At 41.5% G+C, this 25089-nt stretch overlaps 1 protein-coding gene across 4 annotated transcripts in view; it reads right to left on the bottom strand.

Annotated features, from left to right (window-relative positions):
- The window catches only part of CLASP1 (cytoplasmic linker associated protein 1), a 268685-nt gene that overhangs the window by 136824 nt on the left and 106772 nt on the right, over nucleotides 1-25089 (bottom strand). For all 4 annotated transcript variants that reach the window (XM_082630779.1, XM_082630777.1, XM_082630780.1 and 1 more), the window contains one exon: nucleotides 14668-14735. In XM_082630779.1, the coding sequence (XP_082486905.1) occupies nucleotides 14668-14735 (68 nt within the window). The remainder of the gene's footprint in view (nucleotides 1-14667; nucleotides 14736-25089) is intronic.

Here is a 25089-nt window from a genome sequence, read left to right as displayed (position 1 = left end):
ATGTCTCCCTGTTGTTTTAAAAAAAAAACTATAAGATGACAATGTAAGACAAATGCTACTTATAAGTAACACACTTTCAAATCCTCAAATGAAGCGTTCTGAAAAGAGGTCACTTCAGAACATGAATTATTTAGCTCTCCTGCCCAGGTTTTGATTTCCTACAGCAACTTAAGCTGAATACAGAATACTGTTAAAAGGGGTGAAATAAAAGTGACCACTAGCAGTATATGCTTTCAATTCTCAATTTAAAAATATAATTAACAAACATAATCCAGTATCTTCCAGTATGTCCATTTCCGGCAAACTCAACCAAATTAAGAAGACAGATATACACACCTTAACAATCTACGGCAAAAAAACAGAGCCAATGAGCTGGACACATGCCAATTTCCCAGCAGGGAGACAAACGAACACTTGTTACTGTGCACAATTTATTCTGTGTAATACCTGTTTTCAGCTGAAGGGTTTGGAAATATCCTTCAGAGACAACAAGTTAAAAGCCTGCCAGGAAGCCCATCCCACAGGAAACCTAGACAGGGATACAGGTGGTTCACAGCACGTCCAAGGCACTCGTCTTCCAACACAAACCTCCGTCACATGGAGCTCTTTCATATCCTTTCAGCACTGCCAAAACCTGGCAAAACCTCCGTGGAAAGACTAAAGGCTAATCAATAAGACCTCTGTCAACAATACTTCTTTCATAGTTTTTCAGTTCCATCTGCGCATTTTAAAAATGTAAATCTTTTAAAAGGAAAAAATTTTATACAATGATTCTCAAGACAGAAGCGGCACCCCTGCACTATTCTGCTTCATATGTGTTTTTAATCTGCCCACTGTTGGGAAAACCACAGATATTTCCAACCAGTAGAGTCCTTTCAAGACAGCCGATACTTATTAACAAATGTCTTGTAATTGCAAAATAATTTAGTTTCATGAGCCATATACTGTGAATGCAAGAGAGCAGAAAAAAAAAAGTTGAATGCACATAAAATAAACAGAGGCTGATGGAAACACAGCTCACCTCAGCTCACCGTGCCTGTGTGCTCTCTCCTGGTCCTTGAAGGTCAACACTAACGTTAATAGAGCTGCAGGTTTCACAGTTTTTCCCTGCCTAAATGCAAATGCTCGTAACAATTATTTTCCTAAGTTTCATCCATGATCTTCAGTTCTCAGAGCAATGATAAAATACCTTAAATACCTTATTTCCTAGTTAAGCAGCAATAATTACAAACACTTTCCAGAATATATTAGAATAGCCTACCTTTCCCAGTGGTCATGACCGTCAGTGACCGCGGTACAAACAAAAACGCTGCTCTGAAAGCTACACCTGCTCACAGGCGCTGACGCCTCAGCAGACTCTCCACCCACAGGGCTTCTTCAGTGCGATCTGAGCACCAAGGACAGCAGCCGCCCTATTCCAAGATGAAAGCCTACACTCTGCAGAACAGTGATTGCTCGAGGGGCGGGGGCACCTTTCCCATCTGACGCAAGTCAGGGAGCCCTCTTTAACACTGGTATCGAAAAAAATGTTAACCAACTACCTGACTCCCCCCTCCCCCGCCCCCCCGGAAAAACAGAAAACGCTCTTCATATAAACTTTAAATGAGAAGAAAGTCACAAAGCTATGGCATTCCCACACAGATGATAAAGAAAGCTGTCAGCTGCAGCCTAAGCTACTTAAGCTGGCGCCAGAGACAGTCCCTTCCAGGCTATTTTAGGGGCGGTCTCCTTGGTGCAGCACAGTGCCCTTGCCAGTCTCGGAGCACACCATCCCCGCGGCAGTGACTACGGAAACACTCGCCTAAGATACGGAGCCAGAATCTCAAACCTCGTAACATGCATAGTCTAGTAAACAAGTGGGGGGAGGGCTGGGAACCCATTATCGGACCTGATCCACTTATTCACAACCACTGTTTTTAAAGACTGCACAATAACGGTGGCTTAGCTTCTTAATAAAGAAAAGACAATCAATTTGCCTTTCAATGAATGCTTTGTCCCAGCTATGCTGGGCAACAGCTCAGATCTTACCTAACAATCCATCGTCAGTCTATTCGTTTTCAGACTTGTATTTCTCATTTCCAACAAACTTAGAGATGATATCTAACGTTCTTCAAATTATAAAATTTTTTAGGAAAACAGAGGGCAGGTTGCATTTTGCAGCAAAACGACACCCTAGATACATTACAATTTTCTGATTATCTACTATCTAGCTTACAGTTTTGTTAGCAAATAAGTATTTTTCCTTTAGCTACAGATTTATTATGGAATTTTCAAGATTGAACCAGCATGATACTTTCATTCTTTCCTCATGAACATGTCAGCTTTGCTCAAGAAACTCAAAAGCATGCACATTTTTAACCAAATTAACAACCATGGGCCTCATTTCAATCAAATCCAATTAAAGAACATTAAGTGGCTGCAGATAAAGGACAATGACTAGTCTATAATTACTGGCTCTTTCATGCTGAAAATTCGATTCTCCCATGAGCATAAGCACATCTGCATGATTTTCAAAACGTACACAGAAAATAATTTGCTTTTTAAAACCCATAAAAGGAAAAACTGTAATTTTTGCTTCGAGGGGTTTGCTAATTATACGGAGATGGGAAAAAAAGAAAAAAGAAACATCTATAAAACAACATATTTTTAACTCCCATATTCTTGCCATTCAAAACTGAAAGGCCTTCAGGTAACCTAGCAACAAAAAAGAATCATACAAAGATGAAGTATTCTATTACAATTTCCAGTTGCTGCTCAGATGCTTTTTCACTGCTGTTTAGTCACAAGTCTTACATTTCTAAAACATGAAGTCCGTGGCATTTATATAAATATAATCAATTACACATCTTAGAACAACATAATTTTGAACATGTCAAGAAATACAACCCAAGACAAAACCCATTTCCTCCCTAAGAGTACTGCTATTACATTAATAGTTCCTTTCAACTTAGCTCCAATCCAGAGCTTTTATTTCTTACTCAAAGGAGCATTATTGTGCACAAGTAAAAAAAGAAAAAACAGATAAATTAGAATTCATCAATATTAAAAACTTAGAGGCCAAGAAAGTGAAAAGACAACCCACAGATGGGAAAAAAATACTTGCAAATCAAATATCTGATAAGAGTCTTGTTATCTAGTATATATAAAGAACTCTTTTAGCTCAACGACAAAAAGACAAATAAACCAATTTAGAAACGGGCAAAGGACTTGAAGAGAGATTTTCCAAATAAGATCTACAGATGGCCAACAAGCACATGAAAATATACTCAGCATCATTAGTCATGAGGGAAATGGAAATCAAAATAATGAGATACCACTTCACACCCACCAGGATGACTGTAATTTTTAAAAAAGAAAGGAAAAAATGGTGTTTTTTGTTTTGTCTTGTTGGAGAGGATGTGGAGAAAACAGAACCCTCACACATTGCTGGTGGAAATATAAAATGTGGAAACCACGGTGGGAAACAGTTTGACAGTTCCTCAAGAGGAGGAATATGCAATTCTTCAAACACAGAATCACCATAGGATCCAGCAATTCCACTTCTAGGTATATACTCAAAAAGGATTGAAAACATATGTTCAACAAAAATTTGTAAACTATTCACAATACCAAAAAGGTAGCAACCATCTTAATGTTTATCACTGGATGAAAGGACAGGATAAACAGGTGGTCCAGCCAGGCAGTGGAAAAGAGGTGCTGATGCGCCACAACATGCACGAACCCTGGAAACATCACGTTAAATGAAACAAGCCACACAGACATCAACACGTACTGTGTGGTTCCATTTACAGGAAATGCCCAGAACAGGCAAGTCTGTAGAGTAGATTCGCAGCTGCTGGGGCAGGGGTGGGGGTTAGGGAATTAGGAAGGTGATGGCCAAGAACACCGGGTTTCTCCTTTGCGGTGACAAAAATGTTTTAAAGCTGACTGTGGTGATGATTGCACATATCTGTAAATATACTAAATATGACTGAAGTATATACTTTAAGTGGGTGAACTGTATGGTATGTGAATTACACCTCAAAAACACCATTTTTTTAAAAGTGCATTATCATTAAAGAAAACGTGCATTAAATTTTAAATGTATACTCCCAAATCACCCAAAACTCTAAAAGAAACACAAGTATGAGAGTTATTCTCAAATGATGTTCTATTTATTAAAAAAAAAAAAAAAAAAAGAATATATCCCTGAGATGGAGCAATGGAGGAGAAACCTACTGTTTTGAGCACCAACCCCGTCCGGGCACGGCTGGGAGCTTTACACCCGACCTTATTTACCCTGCAGAGCACAGGAGTGAGCTGGCTCTCAGGAGGGAAGCGCCGTGCCCCGAGTCACACAGCCCGCGTGCGGGGGCAGAGAAGCCTTTCCTAAGGAGGAACAATGGCCACACTCGTCCACAGTAGCCCCTTTCGGCTTCTCCCTGACGCTCTGTCTACCCGTCCCGTGGGGGACTCGGGCACCCACACTCCAAAACGGACACCTGCTGTGGCCACACACAGTCACCACTCGTTAAAGTGTTAGGTACCTGTTGAGTCACTTGTTAAGTCCTCTGCTGTGAACAGAGGCTGAATTTTCACAAATGGGGTTTGAGAGATCACTCAACAGACGGCCTGTTGGGTCAGCCTAAGAAACACATTTGTGAGCACGTGTATGAATCAAACACGGCAGCCCTCCATCCATCGGAACCCTGGCCCAAAGGCAGTTCAGGAACCTGGAAATGAGCCCCATGTTTCCATCCTCTCTTTGCCTTTGACTCATTTCTTCCTCAGGTCTAACTCATCTGGTACCCAAGAATCCATAGGGGAAAGTAGAAAACAAGAAGGACCAGAGTACCTCAGGAACGAAGTTTCCGCGTATGCACTCTGTATTATCAGTACTAAGAGATTACAGACGAAAACACTGATGCCCCTCAAATGAGCCAACCCCAGAGGACTCACCGGGACTAAGAACAGAAGGCAGACGGAGGTGTCTGGGGCCGAGAATGCCCTGTACTCAGGGGGCTAAGAGTCCAATGCAGAAGAGGGACATTGGTCAAATAATCACCAAATGTAGCAAAGTAGGGGATGCTTGGAAGTGTCCGACAGGGAGGTCAGGGAAAGCTTTCTAGAGCCAGAGGGAGGGAATACTGAGCTGGAAAGGATGAGGAACAGCGAGATGAGAAAGAGGAGACAGAAGAGACGTGCACCAGGGTCTCAGAGGAAGGGTAAGGAGGACAGGTGGCCCCAGGAGAGGGCCGGGCTGAGAAGGCTGAAGGGCCAGATGGAGAATGGCTGCAGCAGGCCACTAAGGACTGGGGGGTATCTTGAGAGCAATGAATTGAAACAGGAAGAAGATTTTTTTTTAATCATGTGAGTAGCGAGGGCAGGAGGCAGAATCCACCTGCAACACAGAGCTGCTCGGAAAGCCTTCGTCTAACCCTATGGGACGGAAGCCCCCCCACAGCCACCATCAGCACGCAGCTAACGTATGATGTTCACACCTTTCCCTCCTCTTGAAACAAACCGGAGTCACCAACTGTAATTTGTCTTCCTCTGTTCTTCTAAATGTATTTATTTTATTTATTTATTTTTGGCTGCGTTGGGTCTTCGTTGCTGCGCGTGGGCTTTCTCTAGCTGCGGCGAGCGGGGTCTACTCTTCTTCGCAGTGTGCGGGCTTCTCATTGTGTTGGCTTCTCTTGTTGCAGAGCACGGGCTCTAGGCACACGGGCTTCAGTAGTTGTGGCTCACGGACTCTAGAGCGCAGGCTCAGTAGTTGTGGCTCACGGGCTTAGTTGCTCTGCGGCACATGGGATCTTCCTGGACCAGGGCTTGAACTTGTGTCTCCTGCACTGGCAGGCGGATTCTTAACCACTGCGTCACCAGGGAAGCCCCCCCGTTCTTAAAAGTAGATGATAACAACAGTGGGCTTATTTTTGGGAGATTAATGCTTGCAAAATTCCTAAGAAGAATATACCTAATCTGGAACTGATGCTCACTTTCTATATTAATGTTTCTACTAAAAATTACAGAAGGGGCCATGCCCACGTCTTGAACCCGACTTGAAATGACATAATGCGTTCCAGCTCTTCTTCACTTACAGCCCATTATTTCTGATGAATGGAGATGAAACAACACCTGGTGAAGCTGGGTGGTGCCCACGTGGGGCTCCATTATTCTCGACTATGCACTTTAGCATACATTTAACATTTTCCAAATAAAGAAATGAAAAGGGAAGGGGGTCAGAAGACCTGGCTCTGAGGCCACCCCCAGGTGCGCCCAGAGAGTTTGGCTACAGGCTATGTCCACCTTCAAGGATCTGAGCAAGGGTCCGACCTGCTCAGACTTCTGGAAAGTGAACATCTCTCAGGCTAACATCAAAGTGACAGTGCAGGTAATACTTATAAATGTTTTTAAACACTGTCCTGGCTGAAGGAAAAAGGAGACAGGAGAACACCTCCTGGCCTCAGTCTCTTCCACCACAGAGCATCTTCAGCCAGAGAGAAAGATCAGTCCTCATTTTGGCGACGTCGCACAACAGAACAGACCCAGGGGAGAAGGCAGGAGGACCGCGAGCAGGTGGCTTCAACAGTGCGGGCGAAGGGGCTGGAGAAGAGCGCTGGGGCCGCTGAGAAGCGTCCACAGCCACAGGAGCCGGTGGCGAGGCACCAGGCGGGGAGGAAGGTAGGGCCTCCGGGGTGAGAGGCAAGTCCTGATTTACACGCCTGGGTGGACAGTGGAGCGGTCGTCCATGGAAGATGCACAGAGAGAAGCCAGGACGAGGTCATGTTGAGGTGTTCTGGGTTTTGTCTTTGGGACATGAGTCTGGGTACATGTCTCCAATACAAGAAGAAATGTCAGACAGGCAGCTCCTTCACATACCGTTAGCAGCACTGGACGTGTTTATGGAAACATGTTATCTGGCTAGTAAACAGAGTTCCGGCCATGGAAAATTATAACCCAAAGGAGAGCACTGCCTGAGAAAGAAAAAGGCATAGGACTGAGCCAGCCTTAAGAGTTTAGTGGCAAGTAGCAGACAGCAAACCTAGAAAGAACAGCCCAACAGCAGGAAAAAAACATGAAAAGGAGGTCAGGCCCGAGAAGGCAAGGAGGAAGGATGCTTCCAGGAGGAGGAGATGGGGGTCAACAGTGTCCAGCATGGTGAGAGGCCGGGCAGGGTGAAGACTGGCAACGCCAGCGGGCTGAGTAGCGTGGCCATCACCCTGTAACAGCGCCGGCAGCTGTGTCGGTGACGTGAGCGGACCCCGAGCCTGGAGCGGTCTGAGGAGGTGACTAGGCGAAGAGACTGAGACAGGGAATACAGATGTTTAAAAAAGCAAACCACAGGCCCACGACGGAGTCACTTACACTAGGCCACACCACCAGAGTGGGGCTGAATACCCAACCCAACTGCTGCTTCAACCTCCCTACCAACTGCGGTCGGTCAGGAATCTCCCGGTCGGCACCAGGGAGGTCACCTGTCTCATGGGTGTCCTCCAGCCCCAGTGAAGGTGAGGTCACAGCCACACAGACCCGTCCCGTCCCCTACAGATAGGTTACTTTAGCCTGAAATAACCTTTTCTTATGACTTCCTTGACTTGCCTTTAAAAAACCTTTCCCTTTCTCTTCTCCTTTTGGAGCAACCCCCCAGACACACACACCCTCGCTAGATGGGATGCTGCCCAACTCAAGACTCGTTCAGTAAAGCCAAGTAGATCTTTAAAATTTGCTCGGTTGAATTTTGTTTTTTTAACACAGACGTCTCAGGAGAAGTTTGCTGTACAGGGGAGGAGAGAAGCACAGCAGTGAGAATGGCTGGAGATATACGTATGCGTGTTTTTACTGAACGACACGACACTCGGCAGGCTTAAAAGTCAACAGGCCAGACAAAGGGGGAGCGAGGGGTGAGAACAAGTGCAGGCCAACCTCTCTCACGAAGTTAGGTGCAGAACTCCTTGACAATGTAATCGCAAACCAAACACAACACTGTATAAAAAGAACTGTACACTATGACCAAGTGGGATTTATTCCAGGTATGCAAGAGTGGATTATTATCTGAAAAAAATCCATCAATATAACTCACACTATCATCAGGCTAAAGAAAAACAATCATATCAATTGACATCAAAAAAAGCATTTGAAAAAAAAAAAAGCAAAACCCTAAAAGGAATCCAGATTGGAAAGAGAGAAGTAAAACAATCTCTATTCACAGATTCAATGACCTAGTACATAGAAAATCCTAAGGAATCCACTGGAGAGGAAAAATCTAGCTAAAAAATGGGTTAAGCAAGGTTGCCAAATACAAGATCAAATATAAAATTCTACTTTATTTCTATATGCTGGCAAAGAACAATCCAAAAATAAAATGAAGAAAAGAATTATATTTACAATACCACCAAAAAGAATAAAATACTTAGGAATAAATTTAACCAAAGTAGTGCAAGACTTATAAATTGAAAGCTATAAAACATTGTTGAAAGAATTCCAAGACCTAAATAAATTGAAGGTATCTTACATTAATGGATTAGAAGGCTTAATGCTGTTAAGATGGCAATATTTCTCAAACTGGTCGACAGGTTCAACACAGTCCCTATCAAAATCCTGTAATTCAGGGGCTTCCCTGGTGGCGCAGTGGTTGAAAGTCTGCCTGCTGATGCAGGGGACACGGGTTCGTGCCCCGGTCCAGGAATATCCCATATGCCATGGAGCGGCTGGGCCCGTGAGCCATGGCTGCTGAGCCGGCGCGTCTGGAGCCTGTGCTCCGCAATGGGAGAGGCCACAGCAGTGAGAGGCCTTCGTACCGGGGGAAAAAAAAAAAAAATCCTGTAATTCATATGGAAATGCAAGGAATCCAGAACTGTCAAAACAATCTTGAAAAGAAGAACAAAGTTGAAAAACACAACTGCAACCCAAATGTCCTTCAACCGTTGAGTGGATCAACAAAACATGGTGTATTTATAGAAAAAATTGTTATTCAGCCATACAAAGGAATGAAGTACTGACATATGCTACCAGGTGGATGAACCTTGAAAATATTAAGTGAAAGAAGCCATACACCATATGATTCCATTTACGTAAAATGTTCAGAACAGGCAAATCCACAAAGACAAAAGACAGGTTGTCAGGGACTGGAAGGACAGGGAAACAGCTAGTGCTAATGGGCACAGGTTTTCTTGGGGCTGATGACAATTTTCTAGAATTAGACAGTGGTGATAACTGTACAATTTTCTGAATATATGAAAAACCACTGAATTATGCACTTTAACAAAGTGAATTTTTTTGGTATGAATTATATCTTAATATTTAGAATACGCTGATGATCAGGCTTCCCTGGTGGCGCAGTAGTTAAGAATCCGCCTGCCGGTGCAGGGGACACGGGTTCGAGCCCTGGTCCGGGAAGATCCCACATGCCGTGGAGCAACAAAGCCCGTGCGGCCCAACTACTGAGCCTGCGCTCTAGAGCTCGTGAGTCACAACTACTGAGCCCGCGAGCCACAACTAGTGAAGTCTGCGCGCCTAAAGCCCGTGCTCCGCAATAAGAGAAGCCACCACAATGAGAAGCCCGCGCACCACAACGAAGAGTAGCCCCCGCGAGCCGCAACTAGAGAAAGCCTGCGAGCAGCAATGAAGACCCAACACAGCCAAAAATAAATAAGTAAAATATGCTGATGACTTCAGAAAAAAATCCAACACCCATTTGTAATAAAAAGCCAGATAAGTAGGAATAGATGAGAACTACCTCATCTTGCTAATGAACATCTACAAAAAGACCTACAGTTAACGTCAAACTTAGTTATGGAAAACCTAGGACTGGGAACCAGGCAAGGAGGTCCACTCTCACCACCCTTATTTTACATATGGCAGAAGTTCTAGCCAGTGCAATAAGGCAAGGAAAGGAAAGAAGTAGTATATACATCTGAAAGAGACAAAACCCTTCCTGCTTGTGGATGATATGACTGTCTACGCAGAAAATCCCAAGGAACCAACAAAAACTCCTAGAACTAACCAGAAAGTTCAGAAAGGTTGCGATACAAGCTGTATAAAGAGCAAGCAGGAGAAAGCAGAGGGTAGGTGGGTTGAAAAAACTAGAAGACTCAATGGTCTGAAGTCCAGAAGAGTTCAAAGAATGCTTTTACACTGGGAGTCAGTGGGCAAATAAACAAAAAGGAGAAGCTGGGGTGGGGGGGGGACTTTTATTCTGCTGCTACTGCAGCTTCGCTATGCTACCTGCTACCTAAATGTTTAATGGCTCCAGCAAAGAAGAAAATGAGGTGGTTTATTTTTTGACAGCAATTAAACATCTTGCTGGTCTCCCAAAGTTACTGATGAGAGACCAAGCTATTTGGGTTAGGAATTCTAAAACCTTTACATATGCGCCTTTCCGTTATTCTATTCTGGCTCTGACAATTAAAATAGTAAGTCTATGCATCAACAGGCATACCTCGTTTCAGTGCACTTTTTCTTAACTGTGCTTTGCAGGTACTGTGTTTTTTTGGTTTTGTTTTTTTTACACATTGAAGGGTTTGCAGCAAACCTGCCTCAAGCAAATCTATTGAAGCCATTTTCCCAAACAGTACTTGCTCCCTTTGTGTCTCTGTGTCACGTTTTGGTAATTCTCACAATATTTCAAACTTTTCCATTATTACTGTATTTGTCATAATGATCTGTGATCAGTGATCTCTGATATTACTATTGTAAAAAGATTATGACTTGCTGAAGGGTCAGATGATGTTTATCATTTTTTTAGCAAATAAAGTGTTTTTTAATTAAGGTATTGTACACTGTATTTTTTTCCAGATATAATGCTATTGCACCCTTAAAAGACTACAGTATGGTGTAAACATAACTTTTATATGCACTGGGAAACCAAAAACTTCATGTGAGCCATTTTATTCGCTTTACTGCAGGGGTCTGGAACCAAACCTGCAACGTCTCCTAAGTATGCCTCTACAGTAAAAAGCTGAACAGGCCTCTAAGAAATTTTGAGTTAAGGCTTTCTTACAATCTGTTATTTTTTAACACAGAGCCTAATAGAACTGTTTTCATCCTCAACCCTACCCCTATAAGCACATACACACACACACACACGCAGACACACATACATACATACGCACATTCCACAAAAATAAGGAAACTGGGGGCAATATTAACACCTGAACAATTAGAATAAAATGTTGCTGGGATGCTCCCAATGCCACAGGGTACTGGTATTCCTGATGATTAAATCATATTGTCAGTTCATTAAAACTCACAGAATATTCAAGATATATGTGAATCAAGCCATCATGCTGTATCCCTTAAACTTATACAGTGATGTAGGTCAATTATTTCTCAATAAAACCAGGGAAAAATACTCATGGAGTGCATATATATAATCTTCTAGGCAAGGCCTCCAACATGGTGTGGTCTTTCTCCCCATTGCCAGCACTGTAATGAGATTCTGTCTCATATATAATAAAGGCATGAAGCACAAACTTGCTTTTCTGCCACCAGTGCTACCTCCTTGCCCATTACTTTCCATCCTGGTGTCAACAAGTTTTAAACTGGAAAATCACACGAATACACACACACAAAATTAAAAGCATGTGTCAAGCCGGTCTCTTCAATAAGTGGTGCTGGGAAAACTGGACTGCTACATGTAAAAGAATGAAATTAGAACACTCCCTAACACCATACACAAAAATAAAGTCAAAGTGAATTAAAGACCTAAATGTAAGGCCAGACTCTATAAAACTCTTAGAGGAACGCACAGGCAGAACACTCTCTGACATAAATTGCAGCAAGATCTTTTTAGAGCCACCTCCTACAGTAATGAAAATAAAAACAAAAATAAACAAATGGGACGTAATTAAACTTAAAAGCTTTTGCACAGCAAAGGAAACTATAAACAGAAAAAAAATGACAACCCTCAGAATGGGAGAAAATATTTGCAAATGAAGCAACTGACAAGGGATTAATCTCCAAAATATACAAACAGCTCATGCAACTCAATATCAAAAAAACATATAACCCAGTGAAAAAAATGGGCGCAAGACCTAAATAGACATCTCTCCCAAGAAGACATACAGATGGCCAACAAACACATGAAAAGCTGCTCAACATCACTAATTATTAGAGAAATGCAAATCAAAAGCACCATGAGGTATCACCTCACACTGGTCAGAATGGCCATCATCAAAAAATTTACAAACAGGGGCTTCCCTGGTGGCGCACTGGTTGAGAGTCCGCCTGCCGATGTGGGGGACACAGGTTCATGCCCCGGTCCGCGAGGATCCCACATGCCGCGGAGCGGCTGGGCCCGTGAGCCATGGCCGCTGAGCCTGCGCATCCAGAGCCTGTGCTCCACAGCGGGAGAGGCCACAACAGTGAGAGGTCTGCGTACCGCAAAAAAAAAAAAAAATTTACAAAAAATAAATGCTGGAGAGTGCGTGGAGAAAAGAGAACCCTCCTACACTGTTGGTGGGAACGTAAACTGGTGCAGCCACTATGGAGAACAGTATGGAGGTTCCTTAAAAAACTCAAAATAGAGCTATCATACGACCCAGCAATCCCACTCCTGGGCATATATCCAGAGAAAACCATAATTCGAAAAGACACATGCACCCCAGTGTTCACTGCAGCACTATTTACAATAGCCAGGATATGGAAACAACCTAAATGCCCATCAACAGAGGAATGGATAAAGATGTGGTATAAATATATACAATGGAATATTCTCAGCTATAAAAAGGAATGAAATAGTGCCACTTGCAGGGACGTGGACAGACCTAGAGACTGTCATAACAGAGTGAAGTAAGTCAGAAAGAGAAAGACAAATATCGTATATCGTTTATATGTAGAATCTAGAAAAATGGTACAGATGAACTTATTTGCAAAGGAGAAACACAGACACAGATGTAGAGAACAAACTTATGGATACCAAGAGGGGAAGGGTGGGGGGATGGGATGAATTGGGAGATTGGGCTTGACATATATACACTACTATGTATAAAACAGATAATTAATGAGAACCTGCTGTACAGCACAGGGATCTCTACTCAGTGCCCTGTGGTGACCTAAATGGGAAGGAAATCTAAAAAAACAGTGGATATATGTATACATATAGCTGATTCACTTTGCTGTACAGCAGAAACTAACACAACATTGTAAAGCAACTACACTCCAATAAAAAAAGATAATAAACGTAAAACAAAACAAAATCAAAAACAAAAAACTAAAATACAAAATAAAAGCACGTGTCTAGCAATTGGCTGGACAGCTCTGCCCACGCACACTGTCAACCCCCCTCATCACTGGTCTCAGCTCTACCAATGATACAGTTGAAAGCACACAGAAAAGTATATATAAAAGTAGAGGGTAATATGCAGAAATTATGCCATGGTTAAAACTGCATACAAATTATACAGTTATAGGAAAATTAATTAGAAGATAATACAGATAAGTGAAAACTGATTTGCTGGTGATAGCAGAATCATAATTAATCTTTTTTCTTTTAATACTGTAATGATTTTACAAATGTATGAAAAAGAAATTAAAAAAAAAATTTTATAAGAAACATGCTATTTAAAGACAAATTCCGTACTGGTAACAACGGGTACACAACTAGAGTGGGAGCTGAAAGACCTGGATTCTGTTTCCTGCTCTGCCCTCAAGTACTATGTCCCTTTGCGGGAAATCACTCAGGCTTCTTTAACAGCCTCAAGAGAGTCAAAATCTGAAGGCTACGCTATGATCTCAGATCCTAGCAATTCTGAAACAGCTATGATACAATGATGTATCCAACGTTAGAAAACTTCTTGTTGGCAATGGACTTTCTGATGACTTCCAAACAGCGTTAAGGATAAAGAAGAGGAAAAAAACAAAGTTCTTACCCTCATGAATAAACAAAAAAACAGTTCTGCAGTAATATTCATTAAGAAGGAAAGTCACGCCAGGTGAGGGCAGAGAGCGTTCCCTTACAACACTGGGTGCGCTGTTCTGGACGCCTGTGTAATGAAGCGAGCCCGCAGCCGAGCTCTGGGTGGAATAAGGAGGAGGCCCTAAAGACAGCTGGGAACAAGTGCCTCAAGCAGAAGGAATCATAAGCACAGAGGCCCTGAAGCAGGAGAAACATGCTAAAAATCAGCAAGGAAGCCAACAGGCTGGAGCCAAGAGAACTTTCAGGAAGAACAATGGAAGATGACCTCAGAATAGGGGCTACCGCAGGTCAGGCAGGGCCCGGTGGGGCACCGTGAGTCACTGCGCTGGGAAACCTCTGGAGGATTCTGACGAACAAGGGATTAACGTTACTTGCGCTACATTCTAAAGGGATCAGTCTGGCTGCTGAGTGAAAAACAGACTTTAGGTGTGGGGAGAGAATAAAATCAGGAGTGCAGGCAAAACACCGTGATGGCTTGTACTAGGAGGACAGAAGCAGTTACACGGGGAATCTTTGGGATTCTAGATGTATTTTTAAAAATAAAGGCAACAGATTAGCTGATGGATTCAGTGTAGGTTATAAAAGAAAGTCAATGACAGCGCCATAGCTTCGAGCTTGGGAAAGTGGGTAAATGGAGGTTAAATCTTGAGACCTAGAAACTCCTATCAAGGTATCAAATTCAGCTATTCAGAAATAGTATATAGTGTAAGTAATACTTATGCTAAAAGTGGAAGTGAAGAAGCAAAAGTAGAATGGTTGCTTTTTCTACTCACCATTTGCAGACTGTATCATGTTTCCAGATTTTTGGACTTCATCAAATTTTGTAAAAATTACATTCAACCTGTATGAAAAAAAATATATGTATATATTACACAAACTATTAAGCATATTACAGTTACATTAACATATTTACAATCATAGTATACACTGAAGGTGAGTACCACTCATTGGCAACAGACCCATCTAACAACAGTTGCTATGGTAACAGCGTTATCAATAGCCAGAAGCGAGGGAGCACCTGCTGATCACAAGCCAAGCACCGACCTAAGCTCTACCTGAAAAATCTCCTTTGATTCTTGTAACAGCTGTATAAGGGGTTATCCGTACCCCCATACTACAGACGAGGAAATCAAAACCCCCTTGCTTAACGTAACACACTTGGTCAGGGTGGAGATGCCAGCCCTGAGAGTAAGAACCCAGAGGCCAGGCTCTCAGACAGTATACTAAACTGACTGACGTCTCTACACAAAATGTACGCATCATGAAAAGTGTTTATTTCTCCTATTTCTGTCTAAGCACAGACTGCTGATTACTCAGGACAAAGATTTTCAAAAGGCACTGATATTACAGTACAAAGGCTTTTCTGTGACTTTTGCTTATTTTAAAAGTGCTGTAAATAATTTCTCTAGAAGCAAATGTTGTGACTGGATAATCTTTAGCTTAAAAATCTGCATGACATGCATTTTCTATTAGTGGATCATTTTCACCATGACATTTTAAAAGAAGCAAAACTCCTTAACCACCAAATATTCCATCCTAGGGACACCAAAAATGAGAGGAAAATTGGCGTTGGGGGTGGGGTTTACCTTGTAGGAAAAGTCAAGAAAAAAGAGGCTTTCCGAGCGAAACACAGATATATTGGAATAAGCCTAAAGGCTGAGAGTCCAAAGTCACGCACTTTTGCATTGAAACCTACGCCACCCATTTCCAGGACTAGACTAGAAACGTTAGCACTTTCTTACAAACCAGCCTGTCACACAAGCTCTAATTGTTTCAAACATGTTTGATTTCCTTTCCAACCAGTATGGAAGCCCCTTGGGTGTAGGAATGGAACCTATATTATCTTTGCTATTCTGTGTACACCACACATCACGTCATGCAGGAGGGTGACATCACCGAATGAGAAGACTGGTGCCTGGTCCCGCCCCCGTGCGCAAGGTGGAAAACTAGGTAGTTCACACACTCTGGTCTCAGCTCATGCACTCGTTCATTGGCTGAGCCAGCACTGAGCTAGCTAGATGCTGAGTGTGGGAAGGCCCCATCCTCTAGAGCACCTACTTACCTCTACTTCATTCTATTCTACTTAGACTGTGACGTTCTAAGAAACAAGGGAGCCAAAAATACTCATAAGCAAACACGAGGTAAGTGAAGAGGATGAACCAGCCTTATAACACGGCCCCTCCCGCTTCCCGTCCCACGGTGGATATTGATCTTTTCAACCCATCTTTCCATCTAAGTCCAGATGTAGCCTCAGAATCCTTCCCAAAACCGCTCCAGGCAGCTACGACCAATGAATCAAAGTCGGCACTGAGTTAAAGTTCTATTTGTCATCCCAGGACCAGATGAGTAAAACTATTGCTCACTTGCGACTCCTGTGGTTACTAAAAATCTGGAAAGATGCCTTAGAATCAAGTTCTTATGATGTTTCCATCACCTGCCCTTTTATAAGTAACAAAGATCCCCACTGGCTTAACAAGCTCATAAATAGTATCCCTACACAGGTTGCTGGGGCCTGCCCTGACCAAGTTACCACTTTATTGCATCATAGCCACACCCTGACGTGAGCATGTCTGCGAGGCTGCACATCGGGGACAAAGGGCACCTCCAGCTGGTTGTCCCTGAAATCACTAGGAGGGGCGAGTATTTCCTCCATTCCTGGGAGAGCATTCACCATTGTCGATGGCAACTGTGGAAGCACCTGTAGGTTCTCTGTAGCTCGTAGGTAGGGTCTCCTCACTGCGGCCACAGGACCCACAACCGGTAGGCCCAAACAACGAGGTATGGGAAGGCTAAGATGGTTACCGTTGTTGGCACCTGCCCCGTAATTCAGAATTACTTCAGGCAGGCGTGCTTCCCCGCTGCTTTCCAGCTCCTGCCTCAATAGCTGCCTAGACAATGGCTCCTGTCCAGATGACCACCTCCGGATCGCAGGAGCCTGGCTTTATGACAGTCCAAGAGCAACAAAACCTCCCTTGGGGATGTCTTCTGTCTCCTAGCCCTGAGCACAGCAATACAAAATGCCTCTCCCAGGACCTACCAACTTGCACAAGTCTGAAAGGGTGAGTTTTACAGGTTCAAAGACGTTGAATACATAATTAATGATTAGCCCTCTGAAGCCACCAATTTTTTTGCACATTTTAAATTTTAAATCTTTGGATCTCATATATAAAATAAATTTCTTCACTAGTGAGATAAAAACCCAATACCATTTTCCTCTGATTTTTCTGAATTTAAATTTTATTTTCAACTCTTCAGTGCAACTGGTGTTTATTTTACTGTAAGATTTAGATCCAATTACGCCTTCCTAGAATATTTTATAACGTAAGTTTAAAATAACTTCCTAAAAGCAAATACTAGTAATCTCATAGTAAACAAGCTCCAGCTCTACACTCAGAGTTTATAATTGGCTTTTCAGTCCACTACTCTTAAATATAAGCAGGTACCAAGGATTATAAACTATATGAGCAAAGCTTGTAATATGAAAAAGAGAGACCAAAAGGAACACACACATAGCCCCAAATCCCAATTTAGAGAAGAGACTACGAACAGCTTTTAATATATTATTTATATTTCCAAAGAGATGAGAAAATATTATAATTATAAAAGCACACAGGGGGCTTCCCTGGTGGCACAGTAGTTGAGAGTCTGCCTGCCAGGGCGGGGGACACAGGTTTGAGCCCTGGTCTGGGAGGATCCCACATGCCGCGGAGCGGCTAGGCCCGTGAGCCACAACTGCTGATCCTGCGCGTCTGGAGCCCGTGCTCTGCAACAAGAGACGCAGCAATAGTGAGAGGCCCGTGCACCGCGACGAAGAGTGGCCCCCGCTTGCCCCAGCTGGAGAAGGCCCTCGCACAGAAACGAAGCCCAACACAGCCATAAATAAATAAATAAATATATATATATATATTTTTTTCAAAAAAAAGAATGCAACACAATTCTTTAAAAAAAAAAGCACACGGGGAGGAGCCCTTCAAAATGGCACCGTAAGGACCTCTGAAAATTTGCTCCTCCAAAGAAAGAAAACATCAGCAAAATCTGGCAAAATCAAGTTTTCCAAAACTGGAAATTAAACAAAGGCTTGCAACAATCCGAGTATTCTTCAAGCAAAAAGGCTGAATCTTGGTAAGAACAGTAAGTTTTCCATTGCTCTGCAAGTGCCCTATTTCCATCTCAACTCAGGCTGAAAACCAACAGCCTCACAACCACTAGAAAAAGTTGAACAAGTCTGGAGCCCCTAAGAATCCCCATTCCCAGAGAACTGTCATTATCTAACCTGCCTGGCATATCCCTGAGCCCCCATTCACAGGGCTTGTCTTTATCGCACCTCACTCAGAGCATGCTCAGTGTGAGACCCTTTTCCCTGAGGCCACAGTCAAAAAGAATCCACAATGACTATTTAACATGGCAATAACCGCCGGGGCAAAGAAACTGACCAAAAGACTTATAAGGAAAAACTGGAGGATGAGATGTTCTCAGGAAACTTTGAAAAGCTCTGACACATTCCTGGGAATCTAGAAGATCACATATATGGACAAGGCTGTGTGCGTGCCTGAGAATGACCCAAGGCACTAACATCTCACCTCTGGCTGACTGTGAGATTCTGCACAAGCAGGCGGTAAAGAGACATAAAGGCAGGAACATATAAACTGCCTGCCAGAGACGCAAGAGGGAAGGGATATGGGAACAGATGTATATGTATAACTGATTCACTTTGTTATAAAGCAGAAACTAATTTTAAAAAAATGTAAAAAAAATAAAAAAATAAACTGCCTGCCAGAACACTGAAAGCACGTCCCAACATACAGAGCCTTCAGCAAAGGCACTGAAGGAAACCGCTGTTCAATCATCAGCTGAACGCTAACCTAACAAAGCACAGATGACTATAGCAACCACACACAACCAAAAAATACAGACTTTACAGCATTAGTTCAGATAAGTCACTAAACAAGCAATGAGCAACAAAAACAATAAACACCAACAACAGCAAGCCTGGGGAGGGGTGAAGAATGTGACTTCCAAAGTTGCCACAATACATAATTTTAACTAATCAGTTTCAACAAAAAATTATGAGACACATAAAGAAACAAGTAAACATGGCCCATCCACGGGGGAAAAGATCAGTCACAGAAACTATCCTTAAAGGACTAACTAGATGAATACTTGAAATCAACCATTATTAATATGTTTAAAGAAATAAAGGAAATTATGTCTACAGAACTAAAGAAAATATAACAACCAAGGTCTCACCAAATAGACAATATCAATGAAGAGATAAAAAACATGAGAATCATACAGAAATTCTCGAAATGAAATTAAACATTTATAAACAACTAAAATTAAAAACTCAGGGCTTCCCTGGTGGCGCAGTGGTTAAGAATATGCCTGCCAATGCAGGGGACACGGGTTTGAGCCCTGATCCAGGAAGATCCCACGTGCCACGGAGCAACTAAGCCCATGCACCACAACTACTGAGCCTGCGCTCTACAGCCCACGAGCCACAACTACTGAAGCCCGTGTGCCACAACTACTGAAGCCTGCGCGCCTAGAGCCCGTGCTCTGCAACAAGAGAAGCCACTGCAACGAGAAGCCCACGCACCGCAACAGAGTAGCCCCTGCTAGTTGCAACTAGAGAAAGCCCGCACGCAGCAATGAAGATCCAACACAGCCAAAAAATAAATAAATAAATTTTTTTAAAAAATAAGAATAAAAATTCATTAAAGAGGCTCAACAGTGATTTCAGTGATTTGGGAGAAAAAGCAGCAGCAAACTTGCAGATGAGTCAATTGACACTATCATGTCTGAGAAACAGAAGAAAAATGAACAGGAAAATAAATAAATAAACAAACAAACAAACAAACAAACAGAGCCTCAGCGATTATCTTCTTACTATACCAACACACACTTAATGGGAATCCCAGAAGGAGAGGGGAAAGGAAAAAGGACAGAAAGAATATGTGAAGAAATAATGACCAAAAACATTCTAAATTCATGAAGCTCAACAAACTCCCAATGGGATAAACTTAGAGATCCTAACCTAGACACATAATAAGCAAAGGATTAAAAGAAAAGACAAAGAGAACACCTTGAAAACAACAATAGACAAGCCATTCATCATGTACAAGGGCTCCCCAATAAGATTAGTAACTGATTTTTCATTAAAAACAATGGAGGCAAATGTAAAATAGACAGTTAGTGGGAAGCAGCCGCATAGCACATGGAGATCAGCTCAGTGCTTTGTGATGACCTAGAGGGGTGGGATAGGGAGCGTGGGAGGGAGACGCAAGAGGGAGGAGATATGGGGATCTATGTATATGCATAGCTGATTCACTTTGTTATAAAGCAGAAACTAACACACCATTGTAAAGCAATTATACTCCAATAAAGATGTTAAAAAAAACCCCAAAAACAAGAAACAATGGAGGCCAGGCAGCTGTGGGGTAATATATTCAAAGTCCTGAAACTAAAAATATCAACCAAGAATTCTATATCCAACAAAACCACCCTTCAAAAATGAAGCAGAGAATCCTCTCTGGACCAAAGACACTTCAGTCTTTACATGAAGCCCTACTACCAATATAATAAAGTGCAGACTCGGGGCATGGGGGGTGGGGGGAATGAAGGAGAATTTAGGACATTTCTTGATAAGCAAAAAATAAAATAAGACTCTGAATTGAAATGAAAGAACACAGTACAAGAGTTCAAATCCACATGAAGACATAAAGAACACCAGTAAAAGTTCAGTCAGCCTTCCATATTCGGGGGTTCCACATCTGGAGATTCAACCAGCCGTGGACCAAAAAGATTTTTTTTTAATTTTAGAAAGCTCCAAAAAAGAAAACTTGAATTTGTCACATGCCAGCAACTATTTACATAGGATTTATATTGTGTTTAGGTATTTTAAGTAACCTAGAGATGATTTAAAGCATACAAGAGGATAAGTTATATGCAAATACTACACCATTTTATATAAGAGACTCAAGCATCCATGGATTTTTGGCATCCACAGGGGGTCCTGGAACTAATCCCCCACACATCACAAGAGGTGATGAAAAACTACAAAGGTAAATGTAAAACACAGGTAAACATAAACGATAGTACAAATGTTATTTTTTTGTTGTTAACTCTTCACTGGTCCTACATGACTTAAAAGGACACTGCATAAAGCAATAATTATAAAACTGTATGTTGGCTAGCTTATAATGTACAAAGGTGTAATCTGTATAACAAGAATAGCAACAGAGAGGAGGGGAGAAAATAGGGCTATGTAGGAGTAAAGATTTTTTTGTGGGTTTTTTTTTCGTTGTTTTTTTTTTTTTGCGGTATGCGGGCCTCTCACTGCTGTGGCCTCTCCCGTTGCGGAGCACAGGCTCCGGATGCGCAGGCTCAGCGGCCATGGCTCACGGGCCCAGCCGCTCTGCGGCATGTGGGATCCTCCCGGACCGGGGCATGAACCCGTGTCCCTTGCATCGGCAGGCGGGCTCTCTTACCACTGCGCCACCAGGGAAGCCCAAAGAGTAAAGTTTTTAATACTAAAATTAAGAATAATAATTCAAACTAGACTGCTGAATTTAAGATGTTAATTGAAATCCCCAGAACAAACACACTAATAATTCCATAGAACAAACAGCAAGAAAATTAAACTGGCATACTAGCAAATATCTATTTATTACAAAATAAGGCAGTAATGAAAGGATAGGGGAACAAAAAAGTCATGACATACAGAACACAAAGAGCAAAATAAAATAGCAGGAATAAAGTCTACCTTATCAGTACTACATTAAATATGAATGGATTAAACACTTCAATTAAATGGCAAAGATTTTCAGGCTGAATAAACAAACAAGACCCAACTACATGCTATCTACGAGAGATTCATTTTAGACACAAAGACACAAAGGTTGAAAGTAAAAGGATGTAAAAAGATAATCCATGCAAACAGGGTTCAAAACAGACCTAGGGTGTCTATAGTAATATCAGACAGTATAGACTTCAAGACAAACATTGCTACCACTGACAAAGAAGGACATTTGTACAGTGATAAAAGGATCAAGGTATCAGAAAGACATAATTATAGGCACCTAAGAACAGAGCCCCAAAATACATGAAACAAAAAGTGACAGAACTGAAGAGAGAGCTAGGCAATCCATCCGTATTAACAGAAGACTTCAGTATTGCACATTTCAAGTACAGATTCTTCTCAAGTGCACATGGAACATTCTCCAGGACAGACCACACGTTGGGCCATAAAACAAGCCCCAATAAACTTCAAAGAACCGAAACCACAGAACACAGAAATTATGATCTGTGACCACAATAGGATAAAATTAGAAATGAATAACAAATAGAAATGCGAAAGTTACAAATAATGTAGGTATTTAACAAAACAGCCCTAATAACAGGTCAAAGATGAAAATAAAAGGGAAAGTAGATACTACTTTGAGATGAATGAAAATGAAAGTACAACATACCAAGTGAAATAAGTCAGACAGAGAAAGACAAATGCTGTATGATATCACTTATATGTGGAATCTAAAAAAAAAAAAAAACTAGTGAATATAACAAACAAACAGACTCACAGATATAGAGAACAAACTAGTGGTTATCAGTGGGAAGAGGAAAGGGAGAGGGGCAATAAAGGGGCATTAAGAGGTACAAACTATTAGGTATAAAATAAGCTATAAAGATATATCATACAACAAAGGAAATATAGCCAGTATTTTATCATAACTATAAATGGTGTATAACCTTTAAAAATTGTGAATCACTGTTTTGTACACCTGTAACTTATGTAACATTGTACATCAACTTTACTTCAAAAAAGAAAGCACAGCATACCAAAACTTATGAAATGCAGCCAAACAAATGCCTATATTAAAACAAAGATCTCAAATCAATAACTTAACCTTCACCTTAAGAAACTGAGAGGAAAAAAAAAAGCAAAGCAAATCAAGCAAAAGGAAGGAAATAACAAAGATTAGAGTAGAAATATATGAAACAGGGAAGAGAGAAACAATAGAGAAAATCAACAAACCAAAAGTCAGTTCTTTGATCAACAAATTTGAGAAACGTTTAGCTAGAGAGATCAGAAGAAAGAAGACTCAAATGACTGAAATAAAAATATGAAAGAATGCACATTACTACTGCCCTTACAAAAATAAAAAGGATCACAAGAGAACACTATGAACAACAGTATGTGAAAAATTAGTTAACTTGGATAAAATGGACACATTCCTGGACAGACACAAACTACCAAAACTGACACAGGAAGAAACAAAATCTGAATAGACCTATAACAAGTGAAGAAATTGAATTCAGGAATCAAAACCGCATCCTTAAAGCAAAGCCCAGGCCCAAATGGCTTCACCTTTGGTGAATTCTAACAAATGTTTAAGAAAGAATTAGCACCAATCCTTCACAAACTCTTTCAAAATAGAGACAAGAATGGGAGAAACTGTGGGCGGGGAGGACAGAATAAGGGAACTCGCTTGTCCTTTCCAGTCAGTTTTTCTATAAAACAAAAACTGCTCTAAAAAATAAGTCTACTAGGGCTTCCCTGGTGGCGCAGTGGTTGAGAGTCCGCCTGCCGATGCAGGGGACACGGGTTCGTGCCCCGGTCCGGGAGGATCCCACATGCCGTGAAGCGGCTGGGCCCGTGAGCCATGGCCGCTGAGCCTGCGCGTCCGGAGCCTGTGCTCCGCAACGGGAGAGGCCACAGCAGTGAGAGGCCCGCGTACCGCAAAAAAAAAAAAAAAAAAAAAAAAAAAAAGTCTACTAATTAAAGAAATATATATATATACCCCTAAAAAATAGAAGAGGAGGGAATGCTTTCTATGAGGCTAATATTACAGTAACAACAAAACCAGAAAAGTCATCACAATAAAAGTACAGACCGATAATACTCCTTATGAATCCAGCAGAAATAAAAAGAGTTGTACACCATAACCAAGTGAGATTCGTCCTAGGAATGCAGAGTTGGTTTAATATCTGAAAATCAATTAATATAATACAACATATCAATAGAATAAAAAGCAAAGTTACATAATCATCTCGGTAGATGTGGAAAAAGTATTTGAAAAAATCCAACATCCTTTCATGATAAAAACACTCAAGAAACTAGGAATAAAACTTTATCAACCTCATAAAGTCATACAGAAAAAAACCCAAAGCTAACATTATAAAATATGGTGTGAGATTGAAAGCTTTTCTTCTAAGATCAGGACAGGACAATGCTGTCCCCTCTCAGCACTTCTATTCAACATCTTACTGGAAGTTCCAGCCAGGGCTTTTAGGCAAAAAAAAGAGGAATAAAAGGCACCTAGATTGGAAAGGAAGAAATAAACTCTCTCTACTGGCAGACGACATATCTTGTATTTAAAAATCCTAAGAAGTCCATGGCAAAACCATTAGAACCAGGGAGTTCAGCAAGGTTGCAGGATTCAAGATCAATACAAAAAAATCAATTGTATTTCCCTACGTTAACAATGAACCATCTGAAATTGAAATTTTAAAATTCTGCTTACAATAGCACCAAAAGAAAATACATAGGAATTAATTTAACAAAGGAAGTTTAAGACTTGTCCACTGGACACTACTAAGCAATTGCTGAAAGTAATTAAAGACTTTTGAAAATGGAAAGACATTCCACGTTCATGGACAGGAAGGCAATGTGTTAAGATGGCAATATTCCCCAAACTCATTACAGATTCAGTTCCTACCAAAATCCCAGCTGTCCTTTTTTGAAGAAATTGACAAACACATCATAAAATTCACATGGACACGAAAGGCACCCAGAACAGCCCAAACAATCTTTAAAAGAACAAACGTGGATTTCGAAAGTTACTACAAAGTTAAATTAACCAAGACAGTGTGCTACCAGTAGAAGGACAGGCATACAGACCAATGGAATAGAACTGAGATTACAGAAAGAAATTTTTTTGGCCACCTCGCGTGGCTTATGGGATTTTTGTTCCCTGAGAAGGTATTGAACCTAGGCTCCCTGAAACACTGGACCGCCAGGGAATTCCCAAGAAACCTCTATATTAGTGGTCAGCTGATTTTCAACAAAGGTCCCACAAAGATTCCATGAGGATCAAAAACACAATGAGAAACTCATTAGGATGGCTATTTACCAAAACAAAACAAAGCAAAACAGGAGATAACAATTGTTGGCAGGATGTGTACTGCACACAGGAATG

This window comes from Mesoplodon mirus (genome assembly GCF_964341445.2).
Source record: "Mesoplodon mirus genome assembly, chromosome: 8".
Classification (NCBI taxonomy): Eukaryota; Metazoa; Chordata; class Mammalia; order Artiodactyla; family Ziphiidae; genus Mesoplodon; species Mesoplodon mirus.
The sequence above is the reverse complement of the archived record's forward strand: the minus strand, read 5'-3'. Positions and strand labels throughout refer to the sequence as shown.